Raw genomic sequence first — 20,023 nt, forward strand, 5'->3', positions numbered from 1 at the left:
AATATGCATACTACCGTGCTCCACACTCTCTTGCTCCAAGTACATTCTCCGAGGACGTTCTCTTGAGTACGTTCTTGTGAGGACGAAAGTGTGGATAACGCATAAAACATTATATTTGAGAAGCACTCGCACTCCCTTTACTGTCAAGAGTTGCTGTAGGTAGGTGTGGTGTGGAATCAGGCGCAGGACGCAGAAGTAAAGTCCAACAAAATACTTTAGTAGATCACACAAAAATAATCCAAAACCAGCCCGGAGGCAAGAAAAGCGCGCACAGGCGTACACAAACGGGCGCACTAAACAAGTGCGTAATCTTCTCCTAAATACAAACAAGGAGGTAAGCTACAAAATAGCGCACCAAAATACAGGTAGCGCAGCAACACGACAAGGAACAATTACACACAACACCTAACTAACAACAAGGAACTAAATAGGGTGCTTAATGAGACATAACACAAAACAGGTGTGACAAACAGACAAAACCAATCAAACAAGAAACATAGAACGGTGGCAGCTAGTACTCCGGAGACGACGACCGCCGAAACCTGCCCGAACAAGGAGGAGGGGCCGCCTCGGCCGAAACCGTGACAGTACCCCCCCCTTGACGCGCGGCTCCAGCCGTGCGCCGCCCCCGGCCTCGGGGACGACCAGGAGGACGCGGAGCAGGGCGCGTAGGATGACCACGATGGAATTCGGTCAGCAGGGACGGATCCAGAATGTCCCTCCTCGGCACCCAGCACCGCTCCTCCGGACCGTACCCCTCCCACTCCACGAGATATTGGAGACCCCCCATCCGGCGTCTCGAATCCAGGATGGTCCGAACAGTGTACGCCGGAGCCCCCTCGATGTCCAACGGGGGCGGAGGAGTCTCCTCAATCTCAAAGTCCTGGAGTGGACCAGCTACCACCGGCCTGAGGAGAGACACATGGAACGAGGGGTTAATATTCTTGTAATCAATGGGCAGTTGTAACCTGTAACACACCTCGTTCAATCTCCTCAGGACTTTAAAAGGCCCCACAAACCGCCGACCCAGCTTCCGGCAGGGCAGGCGGAGGGGCAGGTTTCTGGTTGAGAGCCAGACTCGATCTCCAGGTGCGTACACTGGCCCCTCACTGCGGTGTAGGTCGGCGCTCGTCTTCTGTCGACGGATGGCTCGCTGCAGATGGACGTGTGCAGCGTTCCACGTCTCCTCCGAGCGCCGCACCCACTCATCCACAGCAGGGGCCTCGATCTGGCTCTCATGCCAAGGTGCCAGAACCGGCTGGTACCCTAACACACACTGGAAAGGGGTTAGTCTAGTGGAGGAGTGGCGGAGAGAGTTCTGTGCCATCTCGGCCCAGGGCACATATCTCGCCCACTCCTCCGGCCGGCCCTGACAATATGACCTCAGAAACCTACCCACATCCTGGTTGACTCGTTCGACCTGCCCATTACTCTCCGGGTGGTAACCCGAGGTAAGGCTCACCGAGACCCCCAACCGTTCCATAAAGGCTCTCCAGACTCTGGAGGTAAACTGGGGGCCTCGATCGGACACTATATCCTCGGGTACCCCGTAATGCCGGAAGACGTGAGTAAATAGAGCCTCAGCGGTCTGTAGGGCAGTAGGAAGACCCGGCATGGGAAGGAGACGACAGGCCTTCGAGAACCGATCCACAACGACCAGGATGGTGGTATTCCCTTGTGAGGAGGGAAGGTCGGTAACAAAATCCACCGAGAGGTGAGACCAGGGTCGTTGTGGAACGGGCAGGGGTTGTAATTTTCCCCTGGGCAAGTGTCTGGGCGCCTTACACTGGGCACACACTGAGCAGGAGGAGACATAAACCCTCACATCCCTGGCTAACGTTGGCCACCAGTACTTCGTACTAAGGCAGTGCACTGTCCGGCCAATACCTGGATGTCCAGAGGAGGGTGACGTGTGAGCCCAATAAATCAGCCGATCCCGGACCTCGAGCGGGACGTACGTCCGACCCACTGGACACTGTGGAGGGCTAGGGTCGGTGCGTAATGCCCGCTCGATCTCCGCATCGACCTCCCACACCACCGGTGCCACCAGACAAGACTCCGGTAGTATGGGAATGGGCTCCACGCACCTCTCCTCCGTGTCATACCGCCGGGACAGGGCATCTGCCTTCCCGTTCTGGGACCCAGGGATGTAAGTGATCTTGAACACAAACCGGGCGAGAAACATAGTCCATCGAGCCTGGCGAGGATTCAGTCTCCTAGCTGCCCGAATGTATTCCAGGTTACGGTGGTCGGTCAGAATGAGGAAAGGGTGTTGAGCCCCCTCAAGCCAATGCCTCCACACCTTTAGGGCCTGTACTACGGCTAACAGCTCCCTGTCCCCTACGTCATAATTCCGTTCCGCCGGACTGAGCTTCTTAGAATAAAAAGCACAGGGGCGGAGCTTAGGTGGTGTGCCAGACCGTTGTGAAAGAACTGCCCCGATACCGGCCTCAGATGCGTCCACCTCTACTTGGAAGGGTAAAGCGGGATCCGGGTGCGCCAGCACTGGAGCCGAGGTAAACAGGTCCTTCAGTCTCCCAAAAGCCCTGTCCGCCTCAGCCGACCACCGCAAGCGCACCGGACCCCCCTTCAGGAGAGACGTTATGGGAGCTGCCACCTGTCCAAAACCCCGGATAAACCTCCGGTAGTAATTCGCAAAACCCAAGAACCGCTGCACCTCTTTAACCGTAGTTGGGGTTTGCCAATTACGCACGGCAGACACTCGGTCCACCTCCATTCTCACCCCTGACGCAGACAACTGGTAACCCAAGAAGGAGACTGACTCCTGAAAGAACAGACATTTCTCGGCTTTGACATACAGGTCATGCTCCAACAGTTTCCTCAATACCCTGCGCACCAGGGCTACATGCTCGGCCCGAGTAGAACTGTACACAAGAATATCATCTATGTACACCACTACTCCCTGCGCCTGCATGTCCCGGAAAATCTCATCTACAAACGATTGGAAGACTGATGGAGCATTCATTAACCCATATGGCATGACGAGATACTCGTAATGGCCGGAGGTAGTACTAAATGCTGTCTTCCACTCATCGCCCTCCCTAATGCGCACCAAGTTATATGCGCTCCTGAGGTCCAATTTTGTGAAGAACCGTGCCCCGTGTAATGACTCCGTCATGGTCGCAATCAGCGGGAGTGGATAACTATATTTCACAGTCACCTGATTGAGACCGCGGTAATCAATACACGGACGCAAACCTCCATCCTTTTTCTTCACAAAAAAGAAGCTCGAGGACGCGGGAGAAGTGGAGGGCCGTATGTATCCCTGTCTCAGAGACTCGGCAATGTAAGTCTCCATTGCCCTTTTCTCCTCCTGTGACAAAGGATACACATGGCTCCGCGGGAGCGCAGCTCCTGTCTGGAGGTCTATCGCACAATCCCCCTGTCTATGAGGCGGCAACCGTGCCGCTCTGGTCTTACTAAACACGAGTGCCAAATCCTCATACTCAGGCGGAATGTGCAGTGCTGGCATCTGGTTCGGGCTCTCCACCGAGGTCGCCCCTACGGAAACACCCAGACATAGCCCCTCACACTGAGCAGACCACCCTTTAAGAGCCTTCTCTCGCCACGAAATCGTAGGATCATGGGTAATCAACCAGGGAAGCCCCAGTACCACCGAATACGCAGGAGAGTCGATCAGATAGAGTTGAATCGTCTCCTCATGACCCCCCTGCGTCATCATCCTAAGTGGCGCCGTGACCTCCCTAATCAACCCAGATCCTAACGGACGACTATCTAAGGCATGTACAGGGAAGGGCTTATCGACTGGAAGGAGGGGAATCCCTAACTCAACACAGAATTTACGATCTACAAAATTCCCAGCTGCGCCTGAATCGACTAGCGCCTTATGCTGGGAACGAGGTGCAACCTGTGGGAAACAAACAGGTAATGTAATGTGTACGACAGAAAGCTCTGGGTAAGTAGGGCGCCTACTCACCTGGGAGGACTCCCCAATGTGTGACCTGCCATCTCCCTCACCAGGAGACCCTCCCCAGCACCTAGCCGCGGTGTGCCCTCCGCGGCCACAGTTGGTGCAGGAGACTGCCCCCCTCGGGCTCCTACCTCTCCTCCCTCTAGCGCCAGCACCTCCAAGCTCCATCGGGCTCGGCTCGGAGGCGCTGGAGGGTGGAATGGGAGGCCCCCACCTGGGACGTCCGCGGGTCGCGAGCAGGGTGTCCAGCCGAATGGCCATGTCCACCAACTGGTCAAATGTTAGTGTAGTATCCCTGCACGCTAACTCTCTGCGGACGTCCTCCCGAAGGCTACATCTAAAGTGGTCTATGAGGGCCCTCTCATTCCACCCTGCATCTGCCGCTAGAGTCCGGAACTCCAGCGCAAACTCTTGAGCGCTCCTCATCCCCTGTCGGAGGTAGAATAGACGCTCCCCCGCCGCCTTCCCTTCTGGTGGATGGTCGAAGACAGCACGGAAGCGGCGGGAGAACTCCGCATAGGTGACTGTGGCGGCGTCTATTCCCCTCCATTCGGCGTTGGCCCACTCCAACGCCTTGCCGGTGAGACAGGAGATGAGGGCGGAAACGCTCTCGTATCCCGAGGGCGCCGGGTGTATAGTGGCAAGGTAGAGCTCCACTTGTAATAGGAACCCCTGACACCCGGCAGCGGTGCCGTCGTACGCCCTCGGGAGCGAGAGCCGAATCCCACTGGATTCCGGTAGTTGGACGGGCGGGCTGTCCGATGGTGATGGTGCGATAGGTGGGGGTGTGGGTACCCCGCTGGTCTCCCATCGATGGAGGGTGTTCATGACGCGGTCCAAGGCGTGCCCGATTTGGTTGATTCGATCCTCTTGACCACGAAGACGCTCCTCCATGCCATCGGTGGGTGCTCCTGCTGATTCCATATGTGGTGTGTAATTCTGTCAAGAGTTGCTGTAGGTAGGTGTGGTGTGGAATCAGGCGCAGGACGCAGAAGTAAAGTCCAACAAAATACTTTAGTAGATCACACAAAAATAATCCAAAACCAGCCCGGAGGCGAGAAAAGCGCGCACAGGCGTACACAAACGGGCGCACTAAACAAGTGCGTAATCTTCTCCTAAATACAAACAAGGAGGTAAGCTACAAAATAGCGCACCAAAATACAGGTAGCGCAGCAACACGACAAGGAACAATTACACACAACACCTAACTAACAACAAGGAACTAAATAGGGTGCCTAATGAGACATAACACAAAACAGGTGTGACAAACAGACAAAACCAATCAAACAAGAAACATAGAACGGTGGCAGCTAGTACTCCGGAGACGACGACCGCCGAAACCTGCCCGAACAAGGAGGAGGGGCCGCCTCGGCCGAAACCGTGACACTTACTGTATTACCTCACACTGCATCTCCCCATTCACTGAAACTTCTTCCAGCCAGGACAATGGCAACAATATAGACAAAACAAGATATTCACTAAGCAAATGTTTTACTTCATAATTATCAGCTAGATATACAGTATGTGAATCGTTGTGATCTAGCTAGCCAGCTAACTAGTTAAACAGGCAAAAATGTCCTAAAACTAATGTTATGCAAGGTACAGTAGATGTCAATTATTTGTGGGTAGCTAGCTAACAATTATTTGTGGCTAGCTAGCTAGTTAGCCCTATTGACTTACCCATCCACTGAACCTTCCTTCTTCTAGCCAGGACAATGGCAATAGAGATGAAACAAGTTATACACAAAGCAAACGTTTTACTTCATAACTGTCAGCTAGCTATATGTAAATCGAAATAATGTAGCTAACCAGATGAATGAATGACAATGAATGGATGAATGAATGAATGACATTTTATTTTCGTGTCAAATCGCCTATTGGCAACCCATCCCTTATGGGATTAATTGACACAAACAAACATTACAATAAGTCACTGTGATAATTCAGTAATAATTGTTCTTCCGGTGTTCTCTGCAGTGCGCATCGCATAGAGAGTACAAAAAAAATAATATATATATATAGTAAATAAGGTTATCCAAACAATAATTATAAATACAGAAAAATGAAACAGAAGTCATTTTAACCCAGTCTGGCACAAAGAGAAGATTCATGTGGGAGACAGGCCTACACACAATCTATATACAAAAATATATGTAGTTCTGTTCTTGAGCTGTTCTTGTCAATTAATGTTCTGTATTATGTCATGTTTCATGTTTTGTGTGGACCCCAGGAAGAGTAGCTGCTGCTTTTGCAACAGCTAATGGGGTTCCTAATAAAATACAAAAAAAATACCAAATACACATGTGCCATTTGTCACATAGAAACAAATGTGTATAATTTGATTATAGGTAACCCTTAATTTTATTCCAGGCTTTATCTAAATATTCCGCAAATGGAAATACACAATGGACAAAACTATTTCAGTTTCTCCTCATCGCTCAGCCACATAATGCCAGTTATATCTGGTGTGCTTTCTGGAATAAGAGCAAGCATATATCGTGGTAAAAAGGGCAATAGAGGATAGAATTAGTTTCATTCTCTATTTCTTCGAGGTCACAATAGTTACATAGTCTTTCCTTTTCCATTTCACCACAATACCGACCTGTTTCAATACGCAGGGGTAATATCCCTGATCTTACCTGTGCACATAGCAATCTCTTGCTTTTAGGTAGGTTATACATAATATATATCTCACACATGAATTCACTCTTAATCAAACAGAGGGTTTTCAATTTGGGTTTATGATTAATCTCCTCCACCCATTTATTTTCATATTGCATCATCAGTAGTTTAAAAAAATAATATCTACAGTATGTCTACCTTAATTTGGTTTTCGTACAGATGTTCACAGTCAGACTAGTATATACAGTGGGGAAAAAAAGTATTTAGTCAGCCACCAATTGTGCAAGTTCTCCCACTTAAAAAGATGAGAGAGGCTTGTAATTTTCATCATAGGTACACGTCAACTATGACAGACAAAATGAGAATTTTTTTTCCAGAAAATCACATTGTAGGATTTTTAATGAATTTATTTGCAAATTATGGTGGAAAATAAGTATTTGGTCAATAACAAAAGTTTCTCAATACTTTGTTATATACCCTTTGTTGGCAATGACACAGGTCAAACGTTTTCTGTAAGTCTTCACAAGGTTTTCACACACTGTTGCTGGTATTTTGGCCCATTCCTCCATGCAGATCTCCTCTAGAGCAGTGATGTTTTGGGGCTGTCACTGGGCAACACGGACTTTCAACTCCCTCCAAAGATTTTCTATGGGGTTGAGATCTGGAGACTGGCTAGGCCACTCCAGGACCTTGAAATGCTTCGTACGAAGCCACTCCTTCGTTGCCCGGGCGGTGTGTTTGGGATCATTGTCATGCTGAAAGACCCAGCCACGTTTCATCTTCAATGCCCTTGCTGATGGAAGGAGGTTTTCACTCAAAATTTCACGATACATGGCCCCATTCATTCGTTCCTTTACACGGATCAGTCGTCCTGGTCCCTTTGCAGAAAAACAGCCCCAAAGCATGATGTTTCCACCCCCATGCTTCACAGTAGGTATGGTGTTCTTTGGATGCAACTCAGCATTCTTTGTCCTCCAAACACGACGAGTTGAGTTTTTACCAAAAAGTTATATTTTGGTTTCATCTGACCATATGACATTCTCCCAATCCTCTTCTGGATCATCCAAATGCACTCTGGCAAACTTCAGACGGGCCTGGACATGTACTGGCTTAAGCAGGGGGACACGTCTGGCACTGCAGGATTTGAGCCCCTGGCGGCGTAGTGTGTTACTGATGGTAGGCTTTGTTACTTTGGTCCCAGCTCTCTGCAGGTCATTCACTAGGTCCCCCCGTGTGGTTCTGAGATTTTTGCTCACCGTTCTTGTGATCATTTTGACCCCATGGGGTGAGATCTTGCGTGGAGCCCCAGATCGAGGGAGATTATCAGTGGTCTTGTATGTCTTCCATTTCCTAATAATTGCTCCCACAGTTGATTTCTTCAAACCAAGCTGCTTACCTATTGCAGATTCAGTCTTCCCAGCCTGGTGCAGGTCTACAATTTTGTTTCTGGTGTCCTTTGACAGCTCTTTGGTCTTGGCCATAGTGGAGTTTGGAGTGTGACTGTTTGAGGTTGTGGACAGGTGTCTTTTATACTGATAACAAGTTCAAACAGGTGCCATTAATACAGGTAACGAGTGGAGGACAGAGGAGCCTCTTAAAGAAGAAGTTACAGGTCTGTGAGAGCCAGAAATCTTGCTTGTTTGTAGGTGACCAAATACTTATTTTCCACCATAATTTGCAAATAAATTCATAAAAAATCCTACAATGTGATTTTCTGGATTTGTTTTTCTCAATTTGTCTGTCATAGTTGACGTGTACCTATGATGAAAATTACAGGCCTCTCTCATCTTTTTAAGTGGGAGAACTTGCACAATTGGTGGCTGACTAAATACTTTTTTTCACCACTGTAGTATAACAGGAAAAATGACCTAAAACCAATGTTATCCAAGGTAGATGTCAATTCTTCATGGGTAGCTAGCTAACGATTCTTCGTGGCTATCTGGCTAGCTAACAGTAGTAGCTAGCCAGTTAGATCTATTGACTTTTAAAAAAAAAAAAATTTTTCACCTTTTATTTAACCAGGTAAGCCAGTTGAGAAGAAGTTCTCATTTACAACTGCGACCTGGCCAAGATAAAGCAAAGCAGTGCGATAAAAACAACAACACAGAGTTACATATGGGGTAAAACAAAACATAAAGTCAAAAATACAACAGAAAATATATATATACAGTGTGTGCAAATGTAGCAAGTTATGGAGGTAAGGCAATAAATAGGCTTAGTGCAAAATAATTACAATGAGTATTAACACTGGAATGATAGATGTGCAAGAGATGATGTGCAACTATGAGCTTGTGACCTACGCACACTACAGTGGATATTGTAGGCAAGTAACCATGCAAAAATTAACACAGCATGTATTTATTAACATATCAAGATAAAATATTGTAGTCAGGCAACATATGAGATGTGAATAGGCAACATTTCATTCCGAAGTCAGAGTGTATTTTCTCTCGCTTCAGCTCAGATAATGGCGGACATTGATTTCAAGAAAATGCGTGTCCTTTTTTACGTGGTTGCATCATATTTCCTTGCATACTTTCTGTTGAAGCTTGCATCGATGCATGCTTCAAAATATGTACATATATTATTAACACATTCACTTTGTGAACACATTCCATCTCACATCTATGCTTATGGATAATTGCCCAAGACACTGAAAGGGAGATTAACTCTTAGAAGGGTCTTGTCCCATAGGTTAATAACTACTGTAGGGGCCTAGGCTCTGTGGATTCACATACAGTAGAAGGGCTGTTAATGCATTTATACAGGTAACTGCCAAAATAAAGGAAACACCAACATAAAGTGTGTTAATAGGGCGTTGGACCACCACGAGCCGCCAGAACAGCTTCAATGCGCCTTGGCATAGATTCTACAAGTGTCTGGAACTCTATTGGAGGGAAGCAACACCATTCTTCCATGAGAAATTCTATAATTTGGTGTTTTGTTCACCGTGGTGGATAACGCTGTCTCAGGCCCCACTCCAGAATCTCCCATAAGTGTTCAATTGGGTTGAGATCCGGGGACAGATACACACACAGCTTTTTTTTACATGGATTTTCAGGACTTTTTGGGGAGTAAAAATGTATTCCCATAGAGCCCCACAGTGGAGGTGTCATAATACTCATAAAACCTAGTGGTTCCAATCGTTTTTCCACCATTCATTTTTCCCATAGGGGATTTTAGAAACACTTAAAATAAGGGATGTGTTTCATGTAGGCTTACCCTTGTCAGGACATTCTGGTCCTGATAATGTAGGAAAACACGCACGCACGCTCCTTTGAGACCCCTCTTTCAAAGTCACTGAGATCTGTGGTCCTCTGTAGCTCAGCTGGTAGAGCACAGCGCTTGTAACGCCAAGGTAGTGGGTTCGATCCCCGGGACCACCCATACACAAAAAAATAAATGTATGCACGCATGACTGTAAGTCGCTTTGGATAAAAGCGTCTGCTAAATGGCATATTATTATTTATTATCTGTTCTTCTGGCCATGGTGGCCAAAATTAACGGGCAACTGGGCATTTTTGTACATGACCCTAAGCACGATGGGATGTTAATCGCTTAATTAACTCAGGAACCACACCTGTCTGGATGCACCTGCTTTTAATATACTTTGTATCCCTCATTTACTCAAGTGTTTCCTTTATGTTGGCAGTTGCCTGTATATCTACATATGCTAAATCTGAATATTCTATGACAGGGCAACTCCAGTCCTTGGGGACATGATTGGTGTCACACATTTGCCCTCAGCCCAAGCTAACACATCTGACTCCAATAATCAACTAATCATGATCTATAGTTTAGAATGCAATTAGTTTAATTAGCTGTGTTGGCTAGGGATGGGGAAAAAGTGTGACACCACTCCGGCCACCGAGGACTGTTCTACGAGCTAGTCACATTGAAAAGGGTCACCATCACTAATGGTGGAATCTGACTTCTAAGGTTATTTCCTCTTTTGTCTACTCATCCAAAGCCTAAATTGATAAACATCTTTGAATGTCCCTACTTCCTCCTGTTTCAAGGGATCCATCTCATGTTTCCAAGGCCATAGCTCATCTGCTACATGCTCCTGAATCATGTAACACTGGATGTAGTCCCTTGGGAGGAGAGGTGAAATGGTAACCCGATTCTACCTGCTGACACAGCCACACAGTGGTCGCGCTCCCCTGCTCAGACGTTGCATGCATCACCAATGGTTGCGTGCCACGTCATCGACTGTGTCATCAACTGACAGATTGCTATAACATCATGATGTGGTTAGCTGAAACTTAAAATACCTATCCACGCGTTGTAAGATCTGGCATGCGTCAGCAACGCCTGGGCAAAGGAATGCGCCCAAAGACTAGTGCTATGCTAATTATCTTAGACAGACATAAATTGTGTTATTGATACAACCAATTTGAATAATTCATGCTCTGACACACCACAGTGCTATCACCTTGCAATACAACTACCAGTACCAGACCTTGCTATGACAACTGGACTTATCAGTATCAGACTTCATTTCAAATGTCTACTTTCTAGAACTGAATTTCCAACATGATCCACTTTAATTTTTAATTTCTCTTTTTAAAGAGAATTGAGTTTTATAACTTTATTTTGGCATATGACCTTGACATACTTAGGAACCTAGAAATCAGAATTGCACCTGCCAATTATGCCTTTATATTGAATGAGGGATGATAATGAGAGGGGGCTTAACACTTTCGCTATAATTAAGCAAGGGCTGTGCACTGTAACATCTATGTTCACATATGGTATGAGAATTGTGGAGCTCTCCTCCCAACTCCCGAATTTCAGTCAACCTACTGCTCCCTCTGCTAAACGTAATCAATTAAGTGAGCCCATGTCATGCATGCTCCATTGTGTGCTATGGGGTCACAGGTACCAACTGATAAGCTAGAGAACCAATTTAACTTTCCTTCTGAGTGTCTCTTGCGTAAACTGAAGCCATCAGGAACTTACAAGTGTAACTCACAGGTGGACCAGATTACATTTCTTGCCTGTTTACATTTACATTTACATTTTAGTCATTTGGAATACCCTGACAAGTTCACAAATCCTAGAGCTTGTGGTGACTTAGATATTAAACTTTAATTCGCTGTAGTAACACTGCCCTGGGAGATAACAGCTGTTAAGTGTGAACCCACAGGAATATATACACATACAGTTGAAGTCGGAAGTTTACATACACTTAGTTTGGAGTCATTAAAACTCGTTTTTCAACCACTCCACAAATGTATTGTTAACAAACTATAGTTTTGGCAAGTCGGTTAGGACATCTACTTTGTGCATGACACAAGTAATTTTTCCAACAATTGTTTACAGACAGATTATTTCACTTATAATTCACTGTATCACAATTCCAGTGGGTCAGAAGTTTACATACACTAAATTGACTGTGCCTTTAAACAGCTTGGAAAATTCCAGAAAATGATGTCATGGCTTTACAAGCTTCTGATAGGCTAATTGACAACATTTGAGTCAATTGGAGGTGTACCTGTGATGTATTTCAAGGCCTACCTTCAAACTCAGTGCCTCTTTGCTTGACATCATGGGAAAATCAAAATAAATAAGCCAAGACCTCAGATTTTTTTTTTAGACCTCCACAAGTCTGGTTCATCCTTGGGAGCAATTCCAAACGCCTGAAGGTACCACGTTCATCTGTACAAACAATAGTACGCAAGTATAAACACCATGGGACCACTCAGCCGTCATACCGCTCAGGAAGGAGACGCGTTCTGTCTCCTAGAGATGAACGTACTTTGGTGCGAAAAGTGCAAATCAATCCCAGAACAACAGCAAAGGACCTTGTGAAGATGCTGGAGGAAACCAGTACAAAAGTATCTATATCCACAGTAAAAAGCGTCCTATATTGACATAACCTGAAAGGCCGCTCAGCAAGGAAGAAGCCACTGCTCCAAAACCGCCATAAAAAAGCCAGACTACGATTTGCAACTGCACATGGGGACAAAGATCGTACTTTTTGGAGAAATGTCCTCTGGTCTGATGAAACAAAAATAGAACTGTTTGGCCATAATGACCATCGTTATGTTTGGAGGGGGTTCTTGCAAGCCGAAGAACACCATCCCAACCGTGAAGCACGGGGGTGGCAGCATCATGCTGTGGGGGTGCTTTGCTGCAGGAGGGACTGGTGCACTTCACAAAATAGATGGCATCATGAGGAAGGAAAATTATGTGGATATAGTGAAGCAACATCTCAAGACATCAGTCAGGAAGTTAAAGCTTGGTCGCAAATGGGTCTTCCAAATGGACAGTGACCCCAAGCATACTTCCAAAGTTGTGGCAAAATGGCTTAAGGACAACAAAGTCAAGGTATTGGAGTGGCCATCACAAAGCCCTGACCTCAATTCTATAGAAAATGTGTGGGCAGAACTGAAAAAGCATGTGCGAGCAAGCAGGCCTACAAACCTAACTCAGTTACACCAGCTCTGTCAGGAGGAGTGGGAAGCATGTGGAAGGCTACCCGAAACGTTTGACCCAAGTTAAACAATGTAAAGGTAATGCTACCAAATACTAATTGAGTGTATGTAAACTTCTGACCCACTGGGAATGTGATGAAATAAATAAAAGCTGAAATAAATCATTCTCTCTACTATTATTCTGACATTTCACATTCTTAAAATAAAGTGGTGATCCTAACTGACCTAAGACAGGGAATTTTTACTAGGATTCAATGTCAGGAATTGTGAAAAACTGAGTTTAAATGTATTTGACTAAGGTGTATACAAACTTCCGACTTCAACTGTATATCACATATATACAGTTGAAGTCGGAAACATTACTTGTCATGCACAAAGTAGATGTCCTAACCGACTTTCCAAAACTATAATTTGTTAACACGAAATTTGTGGAGTGGTTGAAAATCAAGTTTTAATGACTCCAACCTAAGTGTATGTAAACTTCCGACTTCAACTGTATATATACACTGCTCAAAAAAATAAAGGGAACACTAAAATAACACATCCTAGATCTGAATGAATTAAATAATCTTATTAAATACTTTTTTCTTTACATAGTTGAATGTGCTGACAACAAAATCACACAAAAAGTATCAATGGAAATCAAATGTATCAACCCATGGTGGTCACACTCAAAATTAAAGTGGAAAACCACACTACAGGCTGATCCAACTTTGATGTAATGTCCTTAAAACAAGTCAAAATGAGGCACAGTAGTGTGTGTGGCCTCCACGTGCCTGTATGACCTCCCTACAACGCCTGGGCATGCTCCTGATGAGGTGGCGGATGGTCTCCTGAGGGATCTCCTCCCAGACCTGGACTAAAGCATCCGCCAACTCCTGGACAGTCTGTGGTGCAACGTGGCGTTGGTGGATGGAGCGAGACATGATGTCCCAGATGTGCTCAATTGGATTCAGGTCTGGGGAACGGGCGGGCCAGTCCATAGCATCAATGCCTTCCTCTTGCAGGAACTGCTGACACACTCCAGCCACATGAGGTCTAGCATTGTCTTGCATTAGGAGGAACCCAGGGCCAACCGCACCAGCATATGGTCTCACAAGGGGTCTGAGGATCTCATCTCGGTACCTAATGGCAGTCAGGCTACCTCTGGCAAGCACATGGAGGGCTGTGCGGCCTCCCAAAGAAATGCCACCCCACACCATTACTCACCCACCGCCAAACCGGTCATGCTGGAGGATGTTGCAGGCAGCAGAACGTTCTCCACGGCGTCTCCAGACTCTGTCACGTCTGTCACATGTGCTCAGTGTGAACCTGCTTTCATCTGTGAAGAGCACAGGGCGCCAGTGGCGAATTTGCCAATCTTGGTGTTCTCTGGCAAATGCCAAACGTACTGCACGGTGTTGGGCTGTAAGCACAACTCCCACCTGTGGACGTTGGGCCCTCATACCACCCTCATGGAGTCTGTTTCTGACCGTTTGAGCAGACACATGCACATTTGTGGCCTGCTGGAGGTCATTTTGCAGGGCTCTGGCAGTGCTCCTCCTGCTCCTCCTTGCACAAAGGCGGAGGTAGCGGTCCTGCTGCTGGGTTGTTGCCCTCCTACGGCCTCCTCCACGTCTCCTGATGTACTGGCCTGTCTCCTGGTAGCGCCTCCATGCTCTGGACACTACGCTGACAGACACAGCAAACCTTCTTGCTACAGCTCGCATTGATGTGCCATCCTGGATGAGCTGCACTACCTGAGCCACTTGTGTGGGTTGTAGACTCCGTCTCATGCTACCACTAGAGTGAAAGCACCGCCAGCATTCAAAAGTGACCAAAACATCAGCCAGGAAGCATAGGAACTGAGAAGTTGTCTGTGGTCACCACCTGCAGAACCACTCCTTTATTGGGGGTGTCTTGCTAATTGCCTATAATTTCCACCTGTTGTCTATCCATTTGCACAACAGCATGTGAAATGTATTGTCAATCAGTGTTGCTTCCTAAGTGGACAGTTTGATTTCACAGAAGTGTGATTGACTTGGAGTTACATTGTGTTGTTTAAGTGTTCCCTTTATTTTTTTGAGCTGTGTATATACAGTGCTATGAAAAAGTATTTGCCCCCTTTCTAATTTTCTCTACTTTTGCATATTTGTGATACTGAATGTTATCAGATCTTCAACCAAAACCTAATATTAGATAAAGGGAACATAAGTGAACAAATAACACAACAATTACATATTTATTTCATAAACAAAGTTATGCAATACCCAATTCCCCTGTGTGAAAAAGTAATTGCCCCCTTACACTCAATAACTGGTTGTGCCACCTTTAGCTGCAATGACTCCAACCAAATGCTTCCTGTAGTTGTTGATCAGTCTCTCACGTCGCTGTGGAGGAATTTTGGCCCACTCTTCCAAGCAGAACTGCTTTAACTCAGTGACGTGTGGGTTTTCAAGCATGAACTGCTCGTTTCAAGTCCTGCCACAACATCTCAATTGGGATTAGGTCTGGACTTTGACTAGGCCATTCCAAAACTTCCAATTTGTTGCTTTTTAGCAATTTTCATGTAGACTTGATTGTGTGTTTTCGATCATTGTCTTGCTGCATGACCCAGCTGCGCTTCAGCTTCAGCTCACAGATGGACGGTCTGACATTCTCCTGTAGAGTTCTCTGATACAGAGCAGAATTCATGGTTCCTTCTATTAAGGCAAGTCGTCCAGGTCCTGAGGCAGCAAAGCATCCCCAAACCATCACACCACCACCACCATGCTTGACCTTTGGTATGATGTTAATACTGTGGAATGCAGAGTTTGGTTTTCGCTAGGCATTACTGGAACCATGTCGTCCAAAAAGTTATACTTTTGAATCATCTGTTCATAGAACGTTCTTCCAAGAGTCTTGATGATCATCCAGGTGCTTTTTGGAAAACTTGAGTCAACTTTTTTGACGAAATGGGTCCCATTATGCCTGGCGAAAACCAAACACTGCATTCCACAGTAAGAACATCATACCAAAGGTCAAGCATGGTGGTGGTGGTGTGATGGTTTGTTGATGCTTGGCTGCCTCAGGACCCTTGAATGAGTAGGTGTGTCCAAACTTTTGACTGGTAGTGTATATATATATACATACATGCATGCATACATACATACATACATACATACATACATACATACATACATACATACATACATACATACATACATACATACATACATACATACATACATACATACATACATACATACATACATACATACATACATACATACATACAGTGCCTTTGGAAAGTATTCAGACCCCTTTACTTTTTCCACATTTTATTACATTACAGCCTTACTCTAAAATTGATAAAAAAACAAAAAACTCAGCAATCTACACACAATACCCCATAATGACAAAGCGAAAACAGGTTTTTAGAAATGTTTGCAAATGTATTACAAATAAAAAAACAGAAATACCTTATTTACATAAGTATTCAGACACTTTGCTATGTGACTCTAAATTGAGCTCAGGTGTATTCTGTTTCCATTTATCATCCTTGAGATATTTCTACAACTTGATTGGAGTCCACCTGTGGTAAATTCAATCGATTGGACATAATTTGGAAAGGCACACACCTGTCTATATAAGTTCCCATAGTTGACAGTGCATGTCAGAGCAAAAACCAAACCATTTGTTCGAAGGAATTGTCCGTAGAGCTCCGAGACAGGATTGTGTCGAGGCACAGATCTGGTGAATGGTACCAAAAAATGTCTACAGCATTGAAGGTCCCTAAGAACACAGTGGCCTCCATCATTCTTAAATGGAAGAAGTTTGGAACCACCAAGACTCTTCCTAGAGTTGGCTGCCCGGCCAAACTGAGCATTCGGAGGAGAAGGGCCTTGGTGAGGGAGGTGACCAAGAACCCGTTTAATTTCTGGAGGAAACCTGGCACCATACCTACGGTGAAGCATGGTGGTGGCAGCATCAAGCTTTGGGGATGCTCAGGACGTCAGACTGGGGCAAGGTTCACCTTCCAACAGGACAACAACCCTAAGCACACAGCCAAGACAACGCAGGAGTGGCTTTTTAAAAATCTGTTTTTGCTTTGTCATTATGGGGTATTGTGTGTAGATTGATGAGGAAAAAAAACAATTTAATTAATTTTAGAATAAGGCTGTAACGTAACAAAGTGGAAAAAGTAAAGGGGTCTGAATGCTTTCCAAATCTATCTATCTATACACACACACACTACATGATTTAGCCACTCTACCATAAAGGCCTGATTGGTGGAGTGCTGCGGAGATGGTTGTCCTTCTGGAAGGTTCTCCCATCTCCACAGAGAAACTCTAGAGCTCTGTCAGCGTGACCATCGGGTTCTTGGTCACCTCCCTCACCAAAGCCCTTCTCCCCCAATTGCTCAGTTTGGCCGGGCGGCCAGCTCTAGGAAGAGTCTTGGTGGTTCCAAACTTCTTCAATTTAAGAATGATGGAGGCCACTGTGTTCTTGGGGACCTTCAATGCTGCAGAAATGTTTTGATACCCTTCCCCAGATCTGTGCCTTGACACAATCCTGTCTCGTAGCTCTACGGACAATTCCTTGGACATGGCTTGGTTTTTGCTCTGACATGCACTGTCAACTGTGGGACCTTCTATAGACAGGTGTGTGCCTTTCCAAATCATGTCCAATCAATTGGATTTACCACAGGTGGACTCCAATCAAGTCGTAGAAACATCTCAAGGATGGTCAATGGTAACAGGATGCACCTGAGCTCAATTTCAAGTCTTATAGCAAAGGGTCTGAATACTTATGTAAATAAGCTATTTCTGTTTTTTATTTTATAAAATGTGCAAACATTTCTATAAACCTGTTTTCGCTTCGTCATTATGGGGTATTGTGTGTAGAATGCTGAGGATTTTTGTTTATTTAATGTGTCAAGGGGTCTGAATAGTTTCCAAAGGCACTGTACCAGCCTCAGAAATCGGCAATTAACTGCACCTCAGATTGCGCCTCACAGAGTTCAAGTAACAGACACATCTCAACATCAACTGTTCAGAGGAGACTGCCTGAATCAGGCCTTCATGGTCAAATTGCTGCAGAGAAAACACTACTAAAGGACACCAATAAGAAGAAGAGACTTGCTTGGGCCAAGAAACACGAGCAATGGACATTAGACTGGTGGAAATCTGTCTAAATTTGAGATTTTTGGTTCCAACCGCCGTACCTTCGTGAGACGCAGAGTAGGTGAACGGATGATCTCTGCATTTGTGGTTCCCACCGTTAAGCATGGAGGAGGAGGTGTGATGGTGTGGGGGAGCTTTGCTGGTGACACTGTCAGTGATTTATTTAGAATTCAAGGCACACTTAACCAGCATGGCTACCACAGCATTCTGCAGCGATACGCCATCCCAACTGGTTTGCGCTTAATGGGACTATCATTTGTTTTTCAACAGTACAATGACCCAAAACACACCTAGCTGTGTAAGGGCTATTTGACTAAGAAGGAGAGTGATGGAGTGCTGCATCAGATGACCTGGCCACCACAATCACCCGACCTCAACCCAATTGAGATGGTTTGGGATGAGTTGAACCACAGAGTGAAGGAAAAGCAGCCAACAAGTGCTCAGCAAATGTGGGAACTCCTTCAAGACTGTTGGAAAAGTATTCCAGGTGACTACCTCATGAAGCTGGTTGAGAGAATGCAAAGCTGTCATCAAGGCAAAGGGTGGCTACTTTGAAGAATCTGAAATATATTTTGATGTTTAACACTTTTTTGGTTACTACATGATTCCATATGTGCTGGCTTCACTATTATTCTACAATGTAGAAAATAGTAAAAATAAAGAAAAACCCTTGAATGAGTAGGTGTGTCCAAGCTTTTGACTGGTCCTGTATATATATATACACAAAGGTATCTCTCACAACACAGTGCCAGTTCCCTATTGACCAGATAGCAGAAATTGGTTGTCTACTAATACACATTGCAGGTGAAGTCACAAGTCAATATGCAGTCCAATCAATCAAGATGTAACCAGAACAACTTCAAACTTAGTTGTGATATTCGCAAATGACTGGGACATGGAAAATGACTTCAAACAACCATTCTTGTGATGTTTTCAAGTCAACAACATGAGTGATATGATACGCACTGACCCAGCATATTTACACACAATCAAAGTGAGATGTTGATGCAGATATTTAGGCAATCCCTATTCTTTGAGGCTCTCCACATTGCTCCGGTCTGGGTGTGATTGAAGGTTTGTGTATGTGTGTATTTGTTTTTGTTTTTGGCAGGGAGCCTGATATTCCAGCATGGGCTCCCTTACTCTACCAGCTGCAGCTTCTGGACATCAGAGAGAAGCCCGACCCTCTGATTCTCCCAATCTCGGACCGTATGCGCATCGGAAACCAGAAACGAGAGCGGGGGAACTTCCACTTCCAGAGGGAGGAGTACAGCATGGCTGCCAGGGCCTACTGGATGGCTCTGGAGGTCCTTACTACACGCACTAGAGGTAATCCTTTCCTTCATCAGGTGTGTCATGCTACACACACGCAAGCATAGAGGCGTCATACCCATAGGGGGCACAGGGGCACGTGCCCTCTCAGATTTGCCCTGTTAATAAATAAATACATTTAAAAAATGGTTTATCTGTAATACTACTAGCCACCTACATATGTAGGATCTTAATTTGAGCCAGTTTGTTAAATCAGGAAGATAATCCTGTGGCAATAGGAAATTATTATGTGGATTATAATGAATGGACATTTTTGTATGCTTCGATACATTTTTCATAAGGGAAAATCAATTATGTAATTTCAAATAGGAAATTACAAACTTCAGAGGCCTTTTTAAAACCTCAAATACACTACACATTTTAAAATGTCCTGCATTGCAGGAAAGTTCTCCTGCAACAGGGTGATCAAATGAAGTTCCTACATCTGTAGCAATTTTATGAAGTTGGCTTTAGCTAGCTAGATAGGTTTCCAATCTCCCAACCTCATAACTAGCTACCAAGAAGACATTTCCGGATCAAGTTAGAGTAGCTAG

The 20,023-nt window shown here is 45.3% G+C and overlaps 1 protein-coding gene across 1 annotated transcript in view; it reads left to right on the top strand.

The window, feature by feature from the left end:
- The window catches only part of LOC311137108 (peptidyl-prolyl cis-trans isomerase FKBP8-like), a gene marked incomplete at both ends in the record, with an annotated part of 55,007 nt that overhangs the window by 27,744 nt on the left and 7,240 nt on the right, over positions 1-20,023 (top strand). The window contains one exon of the mRNA XM_084171446.1: positions 19,270-19,487. Coding sequence (XP_084027572.1) covers positions 19,270-19,487 — 218 coding nt within the window. The remainder of the gene's footprint in view (positions 1-19,269; positions 19,488-20,023) is intronic.

The sequence above is a fragment of the Coregonus lavaretus genome (genome assembly GCF_964263955.1).
Source record: "Coregonus lavaretus genome assembly, chromosome: 11".
In the NCBI taxonomy this organism is placed as follows: Eukaryota; Metazoa; Chordata; class Actinopteri; order Salmoniformes; family Salmonidae; genus Coregonus; species Coregonus lavaretus.